The sequence below is a fragment of the Branchiostoma lanceolatum genome, chromosome 6, assembly GCF_035083965.1.
Source record: "Branchiostoma lanceolatum isolate klBraLanc5 chromosome 6, klBraLanc5.hap2, whole genome shotgun sequence".
NCBI classification, from domain to species: Eukaryota; Metazoa; Chordata; class Leptocardii; order Amphioxiformes; family Branchiostomatidae; genus Branchiostoma; species Branchiostoma lanceolatum.
In genome coordinates this window covers 17,420,078-17,439,278 of record NC_089727.1, presented here as the reverse complement: position 1 = coordinate 17,439,278, position 19,201 = coordinate 17,420,078, and the positions used below count along the sequence as shown (strand labels likewise).

General features: G+C 41.1%; 3 protein-coding genes across 3 annotated transcripts in view; 2 read left to right on the top strand and 1 right to left on the bottom strand.

Annotated features, from left to right (window-relative positions):
- Nucleotides 1–19,201, top strand: part of LOC136436927 (uncharacterized) — a 77,952-nt gene that overhangs the window by 18,580 nt on the left and 40,171 nt on the right. The window lies entirely within an intron of this gene.
- Nucleotides 1–19,201, top strand: part of LOC136436928 (uncharacterized) — a 42,129-nt gene that overhangs the window by 11,992 nt on the left and 10,936 nt on the right. The gene's annotated exons all lie outside the window — the stretch shown is intronic.
- Nucleotides 11,817–18,861, bottom strand: LOC136436926 (uncharacterized). Its single transcript, XM_066431330.1, has 5 exons — nt 17,981–18,861; nt 17,234–17,349; nt 17,082–17,132; nt 16,546–16,652; nt 11,817–16,271 (listed from the first exon to the last, which is right to left on the bottom strand). Exons 1-5 carry the CDS (start codon nt 18,680–18,682, stop codon nt 13,576–13,578), a joined length of 3,672 nt encoding a protein of 1,223 aa, XP_066287427.1. The 5' UTR covers nt 18,683–18,861; the 3' UTR covers nt 11,817–13,575.

Below are 19,201 nucleotides of genomic sequence, written 5' to 3'. Positions count from 1 at the left end.
ATTGTACATGCAAGGCAAGGGGCTATTCCCTAGGAAGATGTTATCACTGAGCTTGGATGACTAATTACTTTAGAGGACCCCCCTGGGCCTGAACACACATTCCCAAAGCTTGAAGCCCTGGGGCCCGGCAAAGAGTTTTCTTACCACCAGCTTGTGGAATTAGGGCTGGGAAGGACTACCTGATGGCCTTATTAGCTATTACAGACTTTACAGCTCTGGACCAAGTAAGGAAAAAAAGGCCTTTTTAAAATGAGCAGTGTTTTTTTCTTTTTCAATCATGATGTCTACTTTCAAATGTTTTAGGTTAAACACTATCAGTAATACAATTCCTCTAAGTAATGATGACAATTTGGTGATCATGGAAGTACTCACAGTGGCAAAAGGTTTTTATTTATTTTAATAGGCTCTTGGACTTTCAGCAAGATTCACATCCTGTAATTGTATCATTTTAGGAAGAGACGTTTCTGCAGACTTTTCTTACACAGCCTTCAAAGCTGGCAAAATGCAGGGCCTCTGGATGGTTTTTCTAATCTTCTAACCCACTCATGCAGTGGTGCACAGATGGTCTCTGAAGACTGCTCTATTCTACTGTACATGTACTGTGGGATTGTTTACACAATCTCTGGCTGGTGGAGGTTAATGACCCCCTCCCGGGGGTGGTATCCATCAGGCTGGCCACTAGGAGTGCAAGTTATGCTGTGGGAGTAGTCTGTTTGAAACTTACCTTTCATTTTTATTTGCTTTTCTATCCGAAATCATATTACTGTATGATATTCAGAACTCATATTAGAACATATCCATCTGAAAAGTCCAAGCCCAACACATGGGAGAGTCTGAGAGGAGATAGGCAGTGCCTATATAGGCAGTGCTGGAAACAATCTGGGATTAATTAGCCATCAGTTTATAGATCTTTATAGACTTGAAAACTGTCCATTCTGAGAAGTTTGCCAGAGATTTCGTTTTGCTAGCTGGTTGACAGAACCAAACTAAATCCTTTTAATTGTTATCCATAGTCGACCGATATCTACAATTCTTCATGGTATCCACTGGTGTGAAGTTTCTATGCCCTGACACTACAATCTGTTTTTTTTTGTAACAGTTGTTGTTGGACAATGCAAACATTTCAGGAATTACTCTTATTCGCATCACAGCCAGTACGTGCCCTGTCTGCAACAGGGGGCCTGATACACTAGGCCTCAAAAACTGTTCCAGTGTGCAACCTCCTGAAACTTCCTCAGACACTGGGCCACCAGCTTTACGCCCTCCTGAGAGGATGACTCCTTTCCAGCCGTGTCGCGCAAACGCAGGTCGCTGGTATTTGAACCAGATGTGATGACAGGCAGAGTGTGTAGACCTCGCAGACACAACGGATTGTTTATATATATATAACATATACATGTATGCAGATACACAGAGGTACATATATTCTACCAGAAGCAAAACAGAAGATGAAGTAATACTAGTACTGAAGTACTAGATATTGAAATTCCTTTCGAAATGCTGATATGATACACTATACTGTACTAGTAGTAGTAGTCTGTATGGCTCCCATACTTGCTCACACTAATATCTAAGCAAACGTGGGTACAGTTGAGTCTATAAGGAAAATCAGAGAGATGCATCAATGCATTGACAAGTGAGAAGCAATACGTTAGACCCTACATCTGCTTGGAGATCAACTGACACCAAACCAAACCAGTGAGAGTGAATATTGACAGGAGGCAGCCTGGATTGTACCCAAACTACCGGTACCATCTGTGTACCCAGGGGGTAACACATGCTTCCTCGTGCAGGGGTTTTCTGTCTATTGAGCCAATTTCTACTCTTTCCAGCCGCCTTGGGAGCCTGGTAGAGGCTATAACAATGGTCTTTACCTTTTTGTCAGCCAGGAGAGTCATACTGGAAAAAATCTGGCAGGCTTTTGAATATGTTTTTGAGATGACCACAATATACTACTTCTACTCTCCCCCCCTTTCACAAAGTTGGTATAGTCCTCATCATGCCATCTCACCAGGGAGGCCTGCAGGCTTGCACGATTCTCTGGTATGTAGGGTCATGTAGCTGCCTGTGGTGAGCAGTGATTAGGAAGTCATTACCGGAACAGTTGAAAGGAACCAGGAAATCATAGAAAGATAGGTTCTACTGTTGTTGTAGTGCTAAATGAGAGGATGTGAACAGGAAGCTGCACAGAAATTTGTTAAAAAATGTGAGAAACGAGGCTGTTGGATATTCTTCCCGGATATCATAAGTCTCATAAGTCATGTTATCATTTGACACTTCATGAAACTGAGTGCACAACTATAAGCAGGGGCCACATGGTAGCCTGGAATCCAGACCTATTATAGCTCGGAGCCAGACCTATTATAGCTCTCGGGAGCTATTACAGGTCTGGATTCCAGGCTACCACATGGTTATAGTGCTAGTAGTCTACAAAGACATGGGGTGGGGGTAGAATATCTATCCAGGGAAGGGTACTAGAGTCACTTAATCATTAGAACTGAGTCCACCCCATCATCGTCCTTGCATATTATAACCCACCCATAATTGACAGTAACAATAGCTTTTTAAATGAATTTCTTCAGATTAAAAGATATTTTCACCTTACAATGTCCAAGAACCAAGTAAACTGGTGTGGCCAACACACTGACCACTGTAAGTTTCCTCTGTCTGGAGCTGTGTTCGTTTTGCTCCATTAACAATGGCCCCAGGAGAGCCAGGCCTTGTGACAGTCCTGCAATTGCTGGGCGGGGTAGGTGAATAGGTTCCCCTCCCTTTCAATTAAAAAGCTATTAACAAATCATCTCTATTAACACTGGACACTGTAAAACACCAGGAATCCACACTGGAGTTATCTGATATCCTAAGATATCTCCTAACATCCTGACAGGACAGAAACAATCTACAATTTCTGATACATTTTCAGGGGGGGGGGGGGTATAAAAACCAACTTGTATAATATGCATTTCAAAATATGGGGATGGTCTAGTATCTTAGCCTGCGTGTCATCCTGTTTCAGTTCCAGGCTATACTTTCACCAAATCTGGAACTGAAACAGAATGACACTCTGGCTAGGTCTATCTTAGGACTGGGTGGAGGTAACAGCGACAAGCTATGATGAGCACCGTGAAAAATTACAAAATTTTGGCAATCACTGGACCCCCTGTATGCATGACTTGCCTTTGGGAATAGTGTATATCTGTGTGGAGAATAGATTTTGGGTTGAACTTCATATATTCACTATACTGTCTTCGGATCTTTAAAGTACCTATACTTTAAAGGCATCCAGAGCATTTTATGAGGCTTGAAACTTGAATGAAAAGACTCCCATTTCTAGTCATTCCTACACATAGTATGTTTCAATAACACTGTACCATTACATATCGACATTAAAGGAGCAAAGATACGATGTCATTGTGTGGTGAGAACTGATAGAAAATCCAAGCCCTAATAGACTGATCCTGACTGTCCATCACAATCAGCGGTTGGACCAATGAGAGAGTGACTGCATGTCCGTCAAATATTTGCATTTTAAACAGTTTTAATTTTGCATTTCTACGTTTTGACGGAGGTGGGCAGGGCTATGGTATCTACAGTATTTACACTAGGCGCGTGAAACTAAAAGATCACCATGTAGCTTGTTTTTGTGCCGCTTTTGAGTACTTTTGATAAGAAATCCTTACGCAAATGTGACAAACAGTGGCATCAAATGTCAATTTCATAAAGATTACAGCAACTAGAATATTTCCAGTTTTCAAGCCTCATAAAATGCTCTGGGTGCCTTTAAAGGCACCCACAGCATTCTATGAGGCTTGAAACTTGACTAAAAAAACTCAAATTTCTAGTCATTCCTACACATAGTAAGTTTCAATAACACTATACCATTACATATCAACATTAAAGAGCAAAGGTACGATGTCGTTGTGGTGAGAACTGATATAAAATCCAAGCGCTAATAGACTGACCCTGACTGTCCATCACAATTAGCGGTTCAACCAATGAGAGAGTGACTGCATGTCCGTCAAATATTAGCAGTTTATGTCTTAATTTTGCATTTCTACATTTTGACGGAGGTGGGCGGGGCAATGTTATCGGTCTATTTACACTAGGCGCGTGAAACTAAAAGATCACCATGTAGCTTTTTTTGTGCCGCTTTTGAGCACTTTTGATAAGAAATCCGCACGCAAATGTGGTAAGCGGTGGCATTATATGTCAATTTCATAAAGATTACAGCAACTAGAATATTTCCAGTTTTCAAGCTTCATAAAATGCTCTGGGTGCCTTTAAAGCATCAAGTATGTTTGCTAGCATACCTTTTACTACTTTAGTCCATATGCTAAGTCATGTTGCAAACTTTATGGAGTATGTACAGGGGGGTTAATATTGAAAAAATTACCAACTTTTTACATGACTAAGACTCGTCTGAGAATTTATATTCAGATAAACTGTATTCACATTTCTAGGTACGTATTTCAGCAAAAACTACACTTTAGTGAAATAGTACCTCCCCTATTACTGTCGGCAGGGAGTCTGGAGAAATGCAGATGATTCAACAGCACCGTTTTTGCACGCCTTCAAGTGTGTGAGTCAGGCGACTGGGCAACCCTCCCCAAACTGCGCTGGGCTAGCATGTTCCAAGATAGGGTGAATTAAACTCAGTGTGTGTGTGTAAGTACGTCCGGGGGCAGTCCTGCGTTCTTGGCGACAGTGAGGTACTAAATTCTCAGACAAGTCTTAGTCAACATATATTGAACATGAGAGTCCCATGTTAAGTCGGCTGACTGTGCGCCGAGAAGCTTGAACGTTGTAACCCTTTGGCTTTGCTGGCCGTCTACTGTAGGGTGCAGAGGTACAGGGACATTCTCCTTTCTCCTCGCACTAATGACCATATCCTTGGTCTTCTTCCTATTTGTTGCCAGCGAATAAGGCTCAGCCCATGTAGCGATTGTGCCCAGGGCCCTCTTGGTCTAGCCGGGAAGCGACCCCATCAGGGTTAGGTCATCTGCGTACTTTACTGGTACCACAGAGGACGGTAGACAGGCATCCAGCAGATTAATGCAAACAACAAAGAGCAGCGGTGATAACAGTGAGGCACTCCTGTTAGACCGCCATATGCTGTGGACAAACAGGTGCCCCCTGCTGACCTGCTGAATCCTGCCTTCCAGGTAACTACTATGGATAACCACAGGCCGTGCCTCGGCCAAAGGTCTGCCAAAGTTAAAAGTAGTTGGCCGTGGTCTAAAGTATCGAAGGCTGGCTGAAGTCGACAAATACTGCATGGATGTCTAACTTGGGATTACTACTACTAGCTGCAAGGGCGGAATTAGGAAGATACCCAATACAAGTGGATGCTTCGCTAAATGCCGTCAAATATTTCCTTAGACTTCGCCAGAATGTGCCAGCCGACAGTTTTCAAGCAGATGCTTTCTGCTGTCAGTTAGATCTAGACAAATCTGGTGTGAAATGTTGGGCGACAGGAATACGTAAGTCTTTAGAGGAGAGCGGGTTTGCTTTCTTATGGCACCTACCAATTTCATATAATTCAAATACGTTACAAATTGTTAGTTCCATTGGCCAGCGGATAAAAGACATTTATTTCCAAACGTTTCTGAAAGAAATACATAACGACAACAAAGGTGGGGCTTCCAAAAATAAGTTAAGATCATATAGATTATTCAAAACTACTTATAATGAAGAAAAATATCTAAGTAATTCAAATATGAGGGTCAGGAATGCAGTCACAAGACTAAGAATCAGCTGCCACAAACTACATATTGAAACGGGAAGACATACCCGCACTCCTCTAGAACAACGATTATGTAAACATTGTACTTTGAATAGAGTAGAAGACGAATGTCATTTTGTGGCAGAATGTGTATTATATACCAAAGAAAGAAATGAACTGTATAAACTTGTAGAAAACCTATTTCCCTACTTCACACATTTAAGTACTGTTCAAAAATTCATATTTCTAATGCGACTAGACAAACCTCCCATTGAAAAACACGTCTGTTCTTTTATATCTACTATAACCGAAAAGCGAGGAGAAGTAGAATTTATTTAATGATAGTCATATTCTTTTGTATCCGTTAACTGTACTTGTATTATCTTTTGTTGTGACCTGTACTTAGCCAAGTGTGGCAGAAATGTGCAATAAAGGTCTTCATTCATTAAGTGCCTCATGCCAGATGTGAAGAAAGGTGCAAAGCTGTGACAATTTAATGCTTCGGTAGGAATCCATGCTGTCATTGTAACAGTGAGTTCGCGATGTCTTGATGGAGAACGCGGTGTCTTGATGGAGAACATCACGCAAGGGACCTTACACCTTGCCCACACAACTAACCAAAGATATCTGGCGGTAATCCGTTGGAAAGTGCAGTCTTGACTTCTTGGGGACCGCTGTAACATGTGCCACTTTCCACTGCGCATGCTATGGAAAAGTGTGATGTTGAAGGCAGGAGTTGAACATTACATACAGCACTGGGGCTGTTTTACACCACAGCTAACTTTGGATAACTATGATCCAACCTTCCCAACTAGTATAACAATATAAATTGCACAATGTTTCATTTCTTTTCTATTTCTTGTCATCCTACAAAACCGTAATAAACAGAGTAACGGAGCAAGTTCGAGCAATGTTGCATTGTAATATTTCGCAAGTTCAGACCAGGGATTTCAAGGCTGCACTTTCAACTTTATACATCTACCAGTCCTACTGTACTGACTGCCTGAAATTTGATTATATCACTTTAGAGTGACAGACTACTTGTGCCATCCTATCCTGGCCACTGGCAGAAGTTACCATGAAGACATTTAACTTCTGCAGATTTTACCCTACACTTGCTACTGGCAGAAGTTAAAAATGACGTCATCTAACTTTTGCCATTCTGCCAGCCTGACATGTTTGTGTCCTTGTAAATATTACGATCATGACAGGACAAAGTAACACTATCGCATTGGAATTGTAATGGTAGGCAGAGGCAAGGGTGATAATGTATCATTCTGATGTTCATCACAGAGCAGTGAATAAAGTCAAAGCGAACCAACCCAGTTTTAGATTAAACACTTTGTCTTTGTGTCTTCAAAGTCAATGCATTTAGATGCTTATTGTATTTCCTGATGGGAGAGGTAAGCCTGTTCCTGAGACCTACATGTTGCCACTTGGATAAGCCAGTAGATTATGATATACTATATACAGAATACAGATCCATGTAATCGAAAGTCATTTCTACTACATTTAGAGGCCACAGTGACTTAATTTTATCGATGACATTCTCTGAGACCCCAAAAACAATGTGAGAGGGGAAAAAATCATGCAAAAAAGAAGTAACGTTACACTATAAGAAGATATTTGCCAAGGACATGGAGGATATATGACTGGTGCATTTGAGTACTCATAAGGGCAGTTTCAACATACATGGCATGGAACTCCATATTAAGCATTCCACTGAGCTCACACTAACAAATCTCACCTACCAAATGCTTATATTTATATTATAAGTGAATAACAAGGCTTCGAGTTTCTATCTCCCACACTTACAGCTCTTTCCTCCACATCTCGAACATTGATGAAAGATGTAGTTATCTGTAACAGGTCTAACCACCACATTTCAGACATTATCATCATGATAATACCAGAACTTAAAAAAGATACATAAAATAAGTCACTGTCATCTACACCTACACCTAACACGTTTTACGACAAGCTGGCACAATGCTGACCTTTTGCAGCAATATGAGTCAGAAAGTTACTGAGTTCTGTGGAGCCTCGGAGAAGGTAAATCAGTGTGTGCGCGGATGTCATCCATAGAATTTTAAGGCAGTGTGGCCTAATCATGTGAACAGATTTCTATTGCTCTACAGTTGTCGGACTGTCACAAAAGTACAGCCTCTAACGGCCTTTATGCTGAATGTGAGTTTTTCATGCCTGCATGTCACATGCCCACTGTTCTGGATCAGCTTCACATGCTAGTAGCGGAGACTGGTTATATTGCGTCAAAATGTAACTCAAGCATAGTTTAAATGTACCTAGTGACACCCCACTGTACTTTAATATGGCAATGACTTCCACCGTCCTATACTTCTGATTAAAACAATTTTTTGAACGCCTATATCCCAGGTCAATCACCCAATAATTTTAGTCATGAGCTTAGTGGATCTGGCATAAGTTGTTAAGATACAGAACAAAAAAAAACAGAACAAGTCAATACTTAATCACAAAGTAGTAATACACCTAACAATTGAATTTGTTTAGCCATGCCAGTACTAGGAATCTCAATTTTCTGCTGTCATTTACAAGTTTGTACACAACATGTGATGGAAATGTATACTCGTATAACTGCTTTCACCTCTCTCATCACGTTGGGAGCCATGCAATGTTGTCAAGAAATAATAGTTTTCCATACATCACAATCAAATTTTATGGAACATATGCTCAGCTGTCCCCAAAATTATTGTATTGTAAAGGATGTATCAATAGTGAGAAAAAAAATCACTACCTCCACCTCTTTAGTGTATAGCAAATGTCTCTGACGATCCCACAAAAATTGTACGACGGATATGCCGTTCACAGTGTGGCTTAACCAGCATAGCAAGGTGACTGTTAAGTTTTTCTCATCAACAGTACAAAACCCTCTCAAACGGTCTGAATTGATACCCAATATAACAACAGAACCAGTCTGAGTACTTTTCATAATGATACATATCAATCGTAGAAAGCAATTTCAACATTTCTTTCAAGATTGCTTTATAAATATAATCTTGAGATGTTTTAAACAATCTTGAGACTTTTTAAGAGACATCTTGAGAGGAAACATCTTACATCTTGAGATTTTTTCAAAGCATCTCGAGATGCTATAAAATATCTTGAGATGTTCTGAAAGCATCTGAAAAAAATCTTGAGACTTTTTTCTTTTTCATCTTGAGAGTTTATGAAACATCTTGAGATGGCTATGAAAAATCTCAAGAATGTGTCATAAAATCTCAAGATTAAACATAAAATCTTGAGATCATTGGCATAAATCTTGAGATCATTGGAATAAATCTTGAGATTTTATCATTTTCAACGAAGCGTGAAGACCCCCGCTGGGGGTCATTATGATCCGTTGTGTAACAGAGAAGTGTTACACAAAATATTGGATATGTACCTTTAAGCTGTAAATGGTTAGAAGCATTAGTCCAAAGTGCTCTGCTCATTCCAATATTAATCTGCTCGCTGTTTAAGGTATTCACAGATGAAAAACGAGCACTGTCGCCTTCTTCCGGATCAATAATGACCAATCACTGCGGAACATAAACTCGTGAGAGGCAGTGATTCAGATCATTATTGATCTTGAAGAAGGCGACACTAGTCGTTGACAATTTGATCTTTAACCTTCGTGTTCGAAGAAAGTTTAGCACTGTTTATGATTAATACCAACACATGAAGCTTCCATGATAATATGATGGTTTATTCTTTTTACCAGATTGGTGTTGATTAACTCTAAATGCAACAAATGCATCGATTTAGGTAAACAAGCGTTACATGAATAACATAACCTGCTACGTATACATAACTACCATTCTATGTGACGACTACCTACATTACAAAATACTGTTGAGAATGTGCTTTTTGAGGATGTGCTTTTTATAATGTACATTGGTTTGATGCATTTTGTATTTGAAACATTTCAGAGCCAGTAAAGTTGATTTACGGCTTGACCAATGAGGAGGGGAACAGGCGGACCAAACTGAAAGCGGTACAAAAATCACCATGGCTCCTGTATGGAGATAGAACGGCCTGGCATCGGATGGACGATGTCTGCTCAGCACATCGGAAGAACGTACTAACAACCAGGATGAGGAAAGAAAAGGATCCAGAGAAGCTGAGGAGAATACAGGTGATTCTTTTTTATCTTCACAACAAAATCAAGTTAAAATCATAACATTATGATGATCATAAGTAATTTTTAAAAGTAACATTACAGATTGAAGTGAAAAAAACATTGTAGAGAAAAAGTAACTAGCTGTGACAAATAGGTACATAAAATAAAAACAAAATATCATAATATGCGAAACAAAATTTACTTACAGGTGATTCTTAAGTGCATGGAGCCAAAGGAAAAGCCTCGTGAAAAGAGCGCATTAGAAGATGGAAAATCAACAGCAACATCGAGGACAGACACAGAGACACACATGCCGGGACGTCCCATATTCACTAGCTATCATAGAGGGGGGAGCTGAATGAAGAAAAAGGTAAGAATGTATTGGTAACCATATGTTTACGTAGATCTCAAGAAAAATTGGATAAATCTGTACTACTATAATTGCTATCTTTGGATGGAAGAAATGGTCTCAATTGTAACTTGCAAATTGTGAAAAGGGCATAAATGATAGATGGTATGGATAAAGTTTTTATATAATGTACCTTAACTAAGATCACATCTTTTGAAGGATTTTATTTTCAAAATGCATGTAATGTAACATACAGCATCAGCAGCAGATGTATAACACGATTACGACTTTTATCTTTTTCTCTTTCAGAAAACTGCACTCAATGTAAAGGTGCATCAAAGGAAACCAAACTGACATGATGACTTAAGGAAAAAATGCCATCCATGCGACGAGGACTGCCCCATGGACAAGCGGATGGCAGTAAGTCAAAGGAAGGCCTACAGAAAAATGATTCCTAGACCCATGGACTAGGGCATGACAGGCCTTCAGAAACTCCCCTCCCCTGGACTAGGGGATGACATGAGCCTGGGAGAGGTATTCAGAAATGCCCCCCACCCCCCTGGACTAGGGGATGACATGAGCCTGTGAGAGGCCTGCAGAGAAGACCCCCCCTGGACTAGGGGATGACAGGAGCCTGTGAGAGGCATTCAGAAATGCCCCCCCCCCCCCGGACTAGGGGATGACATGAGCCTGTGAGAGGCATTCAGAAATGCCCCCCCCCGGACTAGGGGATGACATGAGCCTGTGAGAGGCCTGCGGAGAAGCCCCTGCCCCTTGGACTAGTGCATAAGAGGAGCCTGTGAGTGGCCTACAGAAATGACCATGCCATTGAGTAATGGACGAAAGTAGACATTATGAGGCATGGAATAATGATCCCCTTGGATTATGGAATGTCAGTTGCCAAAGTTGCTAGGCTCGAATTTACTTACGAGAAGCAAAGATTGGTACAGAATTCTACAACTGTGTTAAGACGTTTCTTGTGTATGGTATCAACGTTAGAATGAGTTGGAATTCTATTAAGTATAATGTGCTGAATCCGATACAACAGCATGGCATCGACAGTGTAACAGCAACATATACACGTATATAAAGTTAATTCTAATTTGTTGAAGCCTGTAACAACAAGCAAACCTCTACCTACCTTTTTGTAACCTGTTCTTGGTGTTATCTTATGTGCTGTAGCAATGACAACCCGAGCTCAACTACTGTACTGGTCCATGGATTGTTTGTCATACAACGTTCCAGATGCATACAAAACAACACAATTACAACAACAGTGTGACAAACGTTATCGATAGCAATTCATTTTTTTTCATTATTGTTACATTTATATCTTTTAATGTTAAACCAGCAATTAAGTACATTATGCTATGTGTATCGAATTCCTTTAATGACAAACATAGGGTAAAAGACACGGGCGGTTGAAAGAAATGGATATCGATGGGCTTCGCCTTCCAACTCAGTGGATAACTACTGCCTCTTTGGTACCAGAAACGCTTTGGGGCTATCTTTAGCTACACTAAAGTACTTTCTATTATCTTTTCTTCTCGATATGTTGAAAGAAGAACGACTCACAAAAAAGTTGCCTTCCTTATGAAATCTAAGTGGTGTGAAAGGTTGACACAGACCATGGTATACCGAACAATATATTCTTTATTTTTGTTTCATCTTTGACTGTCGGAATTGACTTAGACATTATAAGACATTAACCTTAGTTTTCCGATATTTCGTGCAATTCACGGCATATGTTTGTTTATTTGGTAGCTGCTTTGTACGATTCATAGTATGGTCGAAAACTTTTTTAGGGTTGAAATTTTATGCGTTCGCGAATTTCATGCCTATTCCATATAATTGAATCAACATGGCCTTAAAAAGATTTTCCATAAAAACCCGCTTAATCAAAAACGACGTAAAACAAAAGGCGCACAGGGTATGAAAATGAACATAAAGAGCGATTGATCACAAGACAAGGCGGAATATCGTTTCGTACAGTTGATAAGGTTTTTGTCAAGTCGGCGGTCATTTTCTAATGAAAAATCACATTATTTTCTTATATGTCTATTGATAGATATAGTTTTTCATTGAATATTCTACAAGTTGGGCGTAAGTCTTAAAGACGCGATATAGACTTGTGCGTTACTTTATTATCTGACTTTTTGTTACAGTATCCTCTAAAACAGGATAACCTACCTACCGGTTGATGAAATAACAATGACAAATATCATCTATTGTCTACAATACAACCCTACCTTTGTTTCACTAAACGACCTGTCACAACACACTTGTGCACGTATAGCCAAGCGCTGATTAAAGGTATTCATTGAGGATGCGTCTAGAGTACTTGGTAACAACGAATTCCTCTACGATATAGTTTTAGGGATAACGAATTTTTAACACCCCAATTCTGGGTCGATAGCTCTGGTACTTAAAGGCATAATGTCCGCCAGGTACTTACAACATTAACATAGGTGTACATTTAGAACAATATGTCTAGACGATGAGGCGTCAAAAGCCATGGGCTACTATTTCAAACATGACGTCATAATATGCAGGAGTAAACCTTCTCAATCATCTGAACATATGTATACAGTATTTTAAATGATTTTCATGTGTACTATGTGTCACAGAATACGATCAATCTTAGCGCCCCTAGCTTTAAGCAATTAGACTGAACTAAACACGACATTCTAATGAAGTTTCGTTTACAATAAAGAGCTGCTCATTTTTTGTATTGCTACAATAGTAAAAACGCATTGATCCACATAGTAGAAACAAAAAGGCACCGTAAAATGATTCTAATTGGCTGTGAGGTACGCACCTAGACTAACCCAGCCCGTCAGACGGTGAAGGGACGCGCATGCTCAAAGTCGACTCCTACGTCACGGATGTAACAAGGGTTTGATAGTCTAATTTTAAACAGAATGGGAATCTTTACGACTCACTTGCTAACTTCTTATCTTAAACATAATTCTTTCGTTACCAACTATTTTAACGTATGCAACAAGCTTAAACAAACTAACCTGACTTCGTCTTAATGTTACACTAGTATACAAATCAATGGCATGAATGTCACTTACAACGACATGGTCATCTACAGCAGCAAAATCACAATTAGAGATAATTGATGAATTTTCTTTAACAGTCTATCAATTGAAAGTGCCCACTAATCTTATGACTTTTAAGGCCATATATTTACAAACGTAGGGAGAAAACAGTCCGTTTCTGGTAGGGGAAAATCGTGTTATATAATACAGATCCCGGTGGTCTTACGCAGCTACTGTGGATAGTACCGATTACTCGTCTGCAGTTTTTATCCTCTGTTTCATTTGTTTCATTATTAGGAAATACCTGATGGCCTTTTCGCGATCACCAATGTCCCTCCAGGCGAAGCACAAATCGCTTGTTAAGTGAGGCGACGATGTCAGGATGTGCGCTGCCCTCACCATAGATACTCAGCCTCATCTTAAGTGCCTGTTTATGATAGCTGACCGCCTTTCCGTGGTCCCCAACGCCGTTCCAGGCGATACCCAAGTTGTAAAGTGAGCCAGCGATGTGAGGATGTGCAGTGTCGTCACCATAGATACTCCGATTCATCTTAAGTGACTGTTCATGATAGCTGATCGCCTTACTGTGATCTCCAAGGTCGCTCCAGGTGACACCTAAATTGTTAAGTGAGCCGGCGATGTCGGGATGTGCAGTGTCCTCAACATAGATACCACGACTCATATGTAATGACTGTTCATGATAGCTGACCGCCTTTCTGTGGTCCCTAACGCCGTTCCAGGCGTTACCCAAGTTGTTAAGTGAGACGGCGATGTCTGGATGTGCAGTTTCCTCGCCATAAATACCCCGCCTCATCTGTAGTGCCTGTTCGTGATAGCTGACCGCCTTTCTGTGATCCCTAAGGTCACTCCAGGCGGCACCCAAGTTGCTAAGTGACCTGGCGATGTGAGGATGTGCGGTGTCCTCACCGTAGATATCCCGGTTCATCTGCAGTGACTGTCCATGACACCTCATTGCCTCTCTGTAATCACCAATGTCTCTCCATCCATTACCCAAATTGTTAAGTGAGCTGGCGATGTCAGGATGTACAGCGTCCTCACCATGAATACTCCGTCTCATCCGAAGTGACTGTTCATGATAGCTTAACGCCTTTGTGTAATCACCAAGATTACGCCAGACTCCACCCAAGTTGTTAAGTACGCCAGCGATGTCAGGATGCGCAGTGTTCTCACCAAAGATACTCAGCATCATTTGTAGTGACTGTTCAAAATAGCTAACGGCCTTTCTGTGATCTCCAAGGTTCTTCCAGGCGTTACCCAAATCGTTAAGTGAGACCGCGATGTCAGGGTGTGCAGTGTCCTCACCATAGATATCCCGGTTCATCTGAAGTGACTGTTCATAATAGCTGACCGCCATTCTGTGATCTCCAAGGTTCATGCAAGCGTTACCCAAATTGTTAAGGGAGGAGGCAACATCACCATGTGAAGTGTTTTCACAATGTTTAGACAGATAGTTTTGTAATGTTTGCTCTCTGCATTTCTTACATTTTTGGAAATCACACAGACTTTCGTATACCTCAGCTTTAAGCTTTGAAGAATTGTCAAAGAAGATTGGTGGCTCTTTGACAGGCTCAAGGTCAGTTAACTTTGAAATATAGTCCTTGAATTTTCTTTCTGTGTAATAGTATCTCATGAGTTGATTTGTATTTGATATGTAAAATACTTTCTGTAATTTGTCATCCATACCCGTATCATTTGACATTGGCGACAATGCTGTCATGTTTTCCACCTGACCACGGTTGTTCATGTATGTCCGCAGCCTCAGTTCTGCTGAGATGCTGACCATCACCATCAAGTGGTGTGCGTTCTCACTACAGACGACATCGTTGTTTTTCAGCTTCTGTATAGTCTTCCATATTGTTGTCGGTTGTAGGTTATTAAGTAGCGCCCAGCATGACACTGCAAGGCTCGAAAATCGATAGATTTTTTTCTTTACATCCAACAGACTGGACGTGAGAGCCTTGGTTTGAAAAGTAGACGCATTCTCCCTGAGTAAAGTCGTTCCCATTACCAAATGAAGTGCTTCGTAATTTCTTTGCAATTGCTTAGTCCATAAAGACCTGTACCCATCGACCAAGCCCTGTTCTCCTGTGATAAGAGACACATTTCCCAGGATACTAGCAAGATGGTAGCCTTTCTTTAAATGGATTGTAATGTCGTCTCTCAGAATGTTGGTCATATTGCTTGGTGTGTGGATGAGTTCACTTGTTCCTGAGCTATTTCTACCCCTGCCCAATGGAGTCTTGCACGCATGCGGCATGGCTCCATCGAACGCAAACCCGCGCGGGGTTACTGAGTCATAAAACCAGCTGCCCAGTGGGTCTTCTGAGTAAAAATTATTGAGGGACTTAATCCCCATGGCCGGGAGAATGGTTTCTCCCAGATTTATCACTTTGAGATGCAGGTAATGAGTGAGGTTACGGAAATAGTTAACATTATGCTCGGTTTCCTCCTCCACCAAGACGGCAAATTCTAGATCAGAGTATGGTGTTACCAACCCTGTGGCTTGTGAACCCAAACCTATCATGGCGTACGCACAGGGAGGGGGACCCATTACATCCATGCATTCATCTACAAGGCTAGTTATGAACGTTTTGCGATGATCAACAAGTGTTTCATACAATTTTTTGATTGCTTCCGCTCTCTTCATCTCTACATCTTTTATCTTTGGGTCATTGTCATCAAGGCTATATGGATCTATCTCTTGTTCAAATATTTTGATCTCTTTTTCTACGTATTCCCTATCAGCCTTCAACAACAATTTGTGTTTCTCTGTATCATCAATGTCTACCTTCTGTTCGATCTTCAAGACTTCCTTAACAAATGCTTGAGTTATTTGCTGGATTTTATCCTCAATATCTTTTCTCCTTGATCTTACCAGTGCTGCATTACAGAGTGCTGCAGCCTTGGTGAAATCGCCCCCGTCCTGTGACTGGATTCCTCTCTTCAGATAGACCTCGCCCATTTTGTACAGGGGCTCTGCCTCTTTCTTGTGTTGACCTGTTACAAACATTAGAATTTACATTAAAAGTCATGAATTGTAACCTTGTAAGAAGATGTTTTAATCCTTATTGATAGGTAAATGCTTCAAATGAAAACTTGTCTTTTGATTATGACTAGAGATCCACGACCTCATACCTTCGCCAAATGATTTTAACCTTTTCGACTGATGCCCATTCTTAAACTCGACCTTTATCACCGACACCAACCCATTCCACCATAGCAAAACAGAAAACATAACCTTGTGGCGAAGGTTATCATAATAAGATTTTACCTTTGATATGAACAGACTTGAGCGCAGCTGCAAAGCTGTCTTCTGCTTTGTCCAGGTCTCCAGTCTGCAGGGCTTTTAAGCCATCTTGTAGCTGTTCTTCGTATGTACTGGAAGAAACAATAGGATACCACATGTGTCTTTACAGCAATTACTAATCTTTCTCAGCAAATATGCCGTTACCCAAGCAATCTCGATCAAAAAAGGGGTAAAACAATAATCATTTTCGGGTCCAAAATTTACATTTTACTATGGTTTCCACCCAAAGTAGTGGGACAACAGACGATACAGAGAAATACATCGGAAAGCAGCAAAAACGCTTTTCGCCGGTATTATTGCATTTTCCGTCCTACATTTCTTGGCGGAATTGTAGCCCCTCGGTCCGAGGGTGTTGGCCTACGTAGGAAATCGTAAAAGAAACTTCGGTCCGAGACCTTAAGAATAGCCTTGTTGCAAGGCGTCAAGCTTCTATAGTTTGCGAACGAATGCTCAGAATTTACATAATTTGCATTCCAAACAGAGAAACGGGGGATACTAACTTGTCATCGTCAACCCGTGTGGCATTTTGATCTTTCTGCGGTTCTGGGGCACTGAAGATGTAAGACAAAATGCATTTTATAACATTCACTATTCAATAGAGGTATAGAGAAGAAGATCAAAATCATAAAGAGCTAGTCTTCCATATACCTACATGTGTGTACGGCGCATTCCATCATTGATGACGCCACTTGAGGGTACAGCTGAAAAGGGAGAAAAGTTGTCCTTCCGTCCTGTCACGTGTTGTTGTCGTTGAGTACGTCTTGACCTCTACGTGAACCGATACGAAGCCATGAATAATTAACAGATGGACAATCACATAAGTCAACACAGAATTAGACTTTGACGAACGGTTTTTGGGCCTGACGTGACTTTAAGAAGGCCAACGCAAAAATCTATGCTGTAAATGTGGTTGTTGGTTGGTGATTTGGGAATCAGTTACTCTCCAAACAGAGGTCGGTGGGGAAGATCGTCAACGTTTTATCATATGCCTCGTTTTTTGTCCGCTCACCCGGAAAAAAAGAGGCATATGATAGAACGATGACGATCTTCCCGCCAACCCCTGCTTGGAGAGTAGGAATCAGTGACTTGTTGAACTCAATAGTGCATAAGACGTCCTTTCGCCAACACCTTTGTCTACCCTCCATATCAAAAAGTGTGAAAATGCATTCAAAACCTCTTTTTAAAGTCCGCGTCCGACCACGGCATCTTATCTTTGCAGGTAAACAGTAACAATATACACCAAGTATACACAACAGTGCTCGGTAACAAATAGTAATAACATAAGCACTAAGTCTTCTGTAGGACATCTCCATGCCAAGAGATTGAAATTCAGAAACATTGCATTACACTGCTGATTGAGTTTTCTTTTTCCTGTCAAATTTCTGCATAGTTCACTTACCTTCATGTTCATTGTGGCGATGTCCTGTCTGATTTTAGCGCTGTGCAGTAACCGGTGGACAATGACAACTGTTCCATGAACGTTGTGACACCGCTCCAGTGCCGTGTTGTACAGAGCAGTAGCTCTAGTCAAGTTTCTAGTGTCTCTAGTTTCTGTTCCTTTTTTTAGGTACACGTCACCGAGACTTTTGATCGCTTCTGTTTCTAACATGTTGTTCTCGCTTACTATTCCCTCTACCATCAACTGTGCGTATCCAACCAGCGCAGAGTCTGTGTTACCACCGGCAGACCGTTTCTTGTCCATGTCTTTAAACTTTACCGCTACTTTTGCAGGTGTAGTCGTCTCCTTGTCTTCAGTTGGCTGTTCTTTACCATGTGACCCCTTTGACGACACTCCCTGTAAAAGCCTCTCAGTGTATTCATATCGGTGTTCTATACCTTCTCCCTGATCCTTATTTTGACACCGGACCACAGCAGCCATGTAAAGCGCCAAGGCCATGTTGAACTTTCCTACGTCCTTCCCGAGTCTTCCCTTCTCCAAGTTCACGTCGCCCAAACTTTTGAGCAGCTCCACTTCCAGCAGCCTGTCCTTGTAAGCTACGGCGTCCACCAGGGCACGGAGGTAGCCTGTCTCCGCACGGGCTAGTCCGTACCTCCTGCCCTTCGCGTCCGCCTCACGGAGTTTCTCACAGACCCTCAACATGGCTGGCTTCTGCTAAAACTGCGTCTGTAAATCTGCTGATAATCACGGGACTCCGTGTAAGTTTTATGCGCGTGACTGGAACAAACAAGTCTAGACAAACATCCCCCTTCTCGTGTCAACATTACATCATCCGTCAGCCGATAATAAAGTTCAAAGGTTCAGAACAACCACTCAAGCTTCGCTATTAATCGTTAACATGTCAGGTGACATAGAGTATGAGTTGTTTTTAATGTAACCATACAAACTCCGGTAAATGAACTTTAATCTTTTATATTTCCTGAAAAGCCCGATCTGTCTTTGCCTGCGCGGGCCTTTCTCCTGATTACCCGAATTTGAGAGCTATGTATCGGAAACGTATCATCACGATCTTTCAGTCCATTTTTTTTTATTACACAGGCATATTCATGACCTTAATTGCCGCGTCAGTCGTTATCCTAGGAAAATCATTATTTTCCGTGCAGCGGCCTTTGAAGAATGCCAACAAATAGCAGTTTTTTGTCATTTTTTTAAACCAAAAAT

Coding starts and splice junctions, on each gene's coding strand:
- LOC136436926 (XM_066431330.1), bottom strand. CDS start 18,682: ATGTTGAGGGTCTGTGAGAAACTCCGTGAGGCGGACGCGAAGGGCAGG. Junction 17,350..17,980: donor TCGCCACAATGAACATGAAG/GTAAGTGAACTA, acceptor CGGTTCACGTAG/AGGTCAAGACGTACTCAACG. Junction 17,133..17,233: donor GGAATGCGCCGTACACACAT/GTAGGTATATGG, acceptor TTACATCTTCAG/TGCCCCAGAACCGCAGAAAG.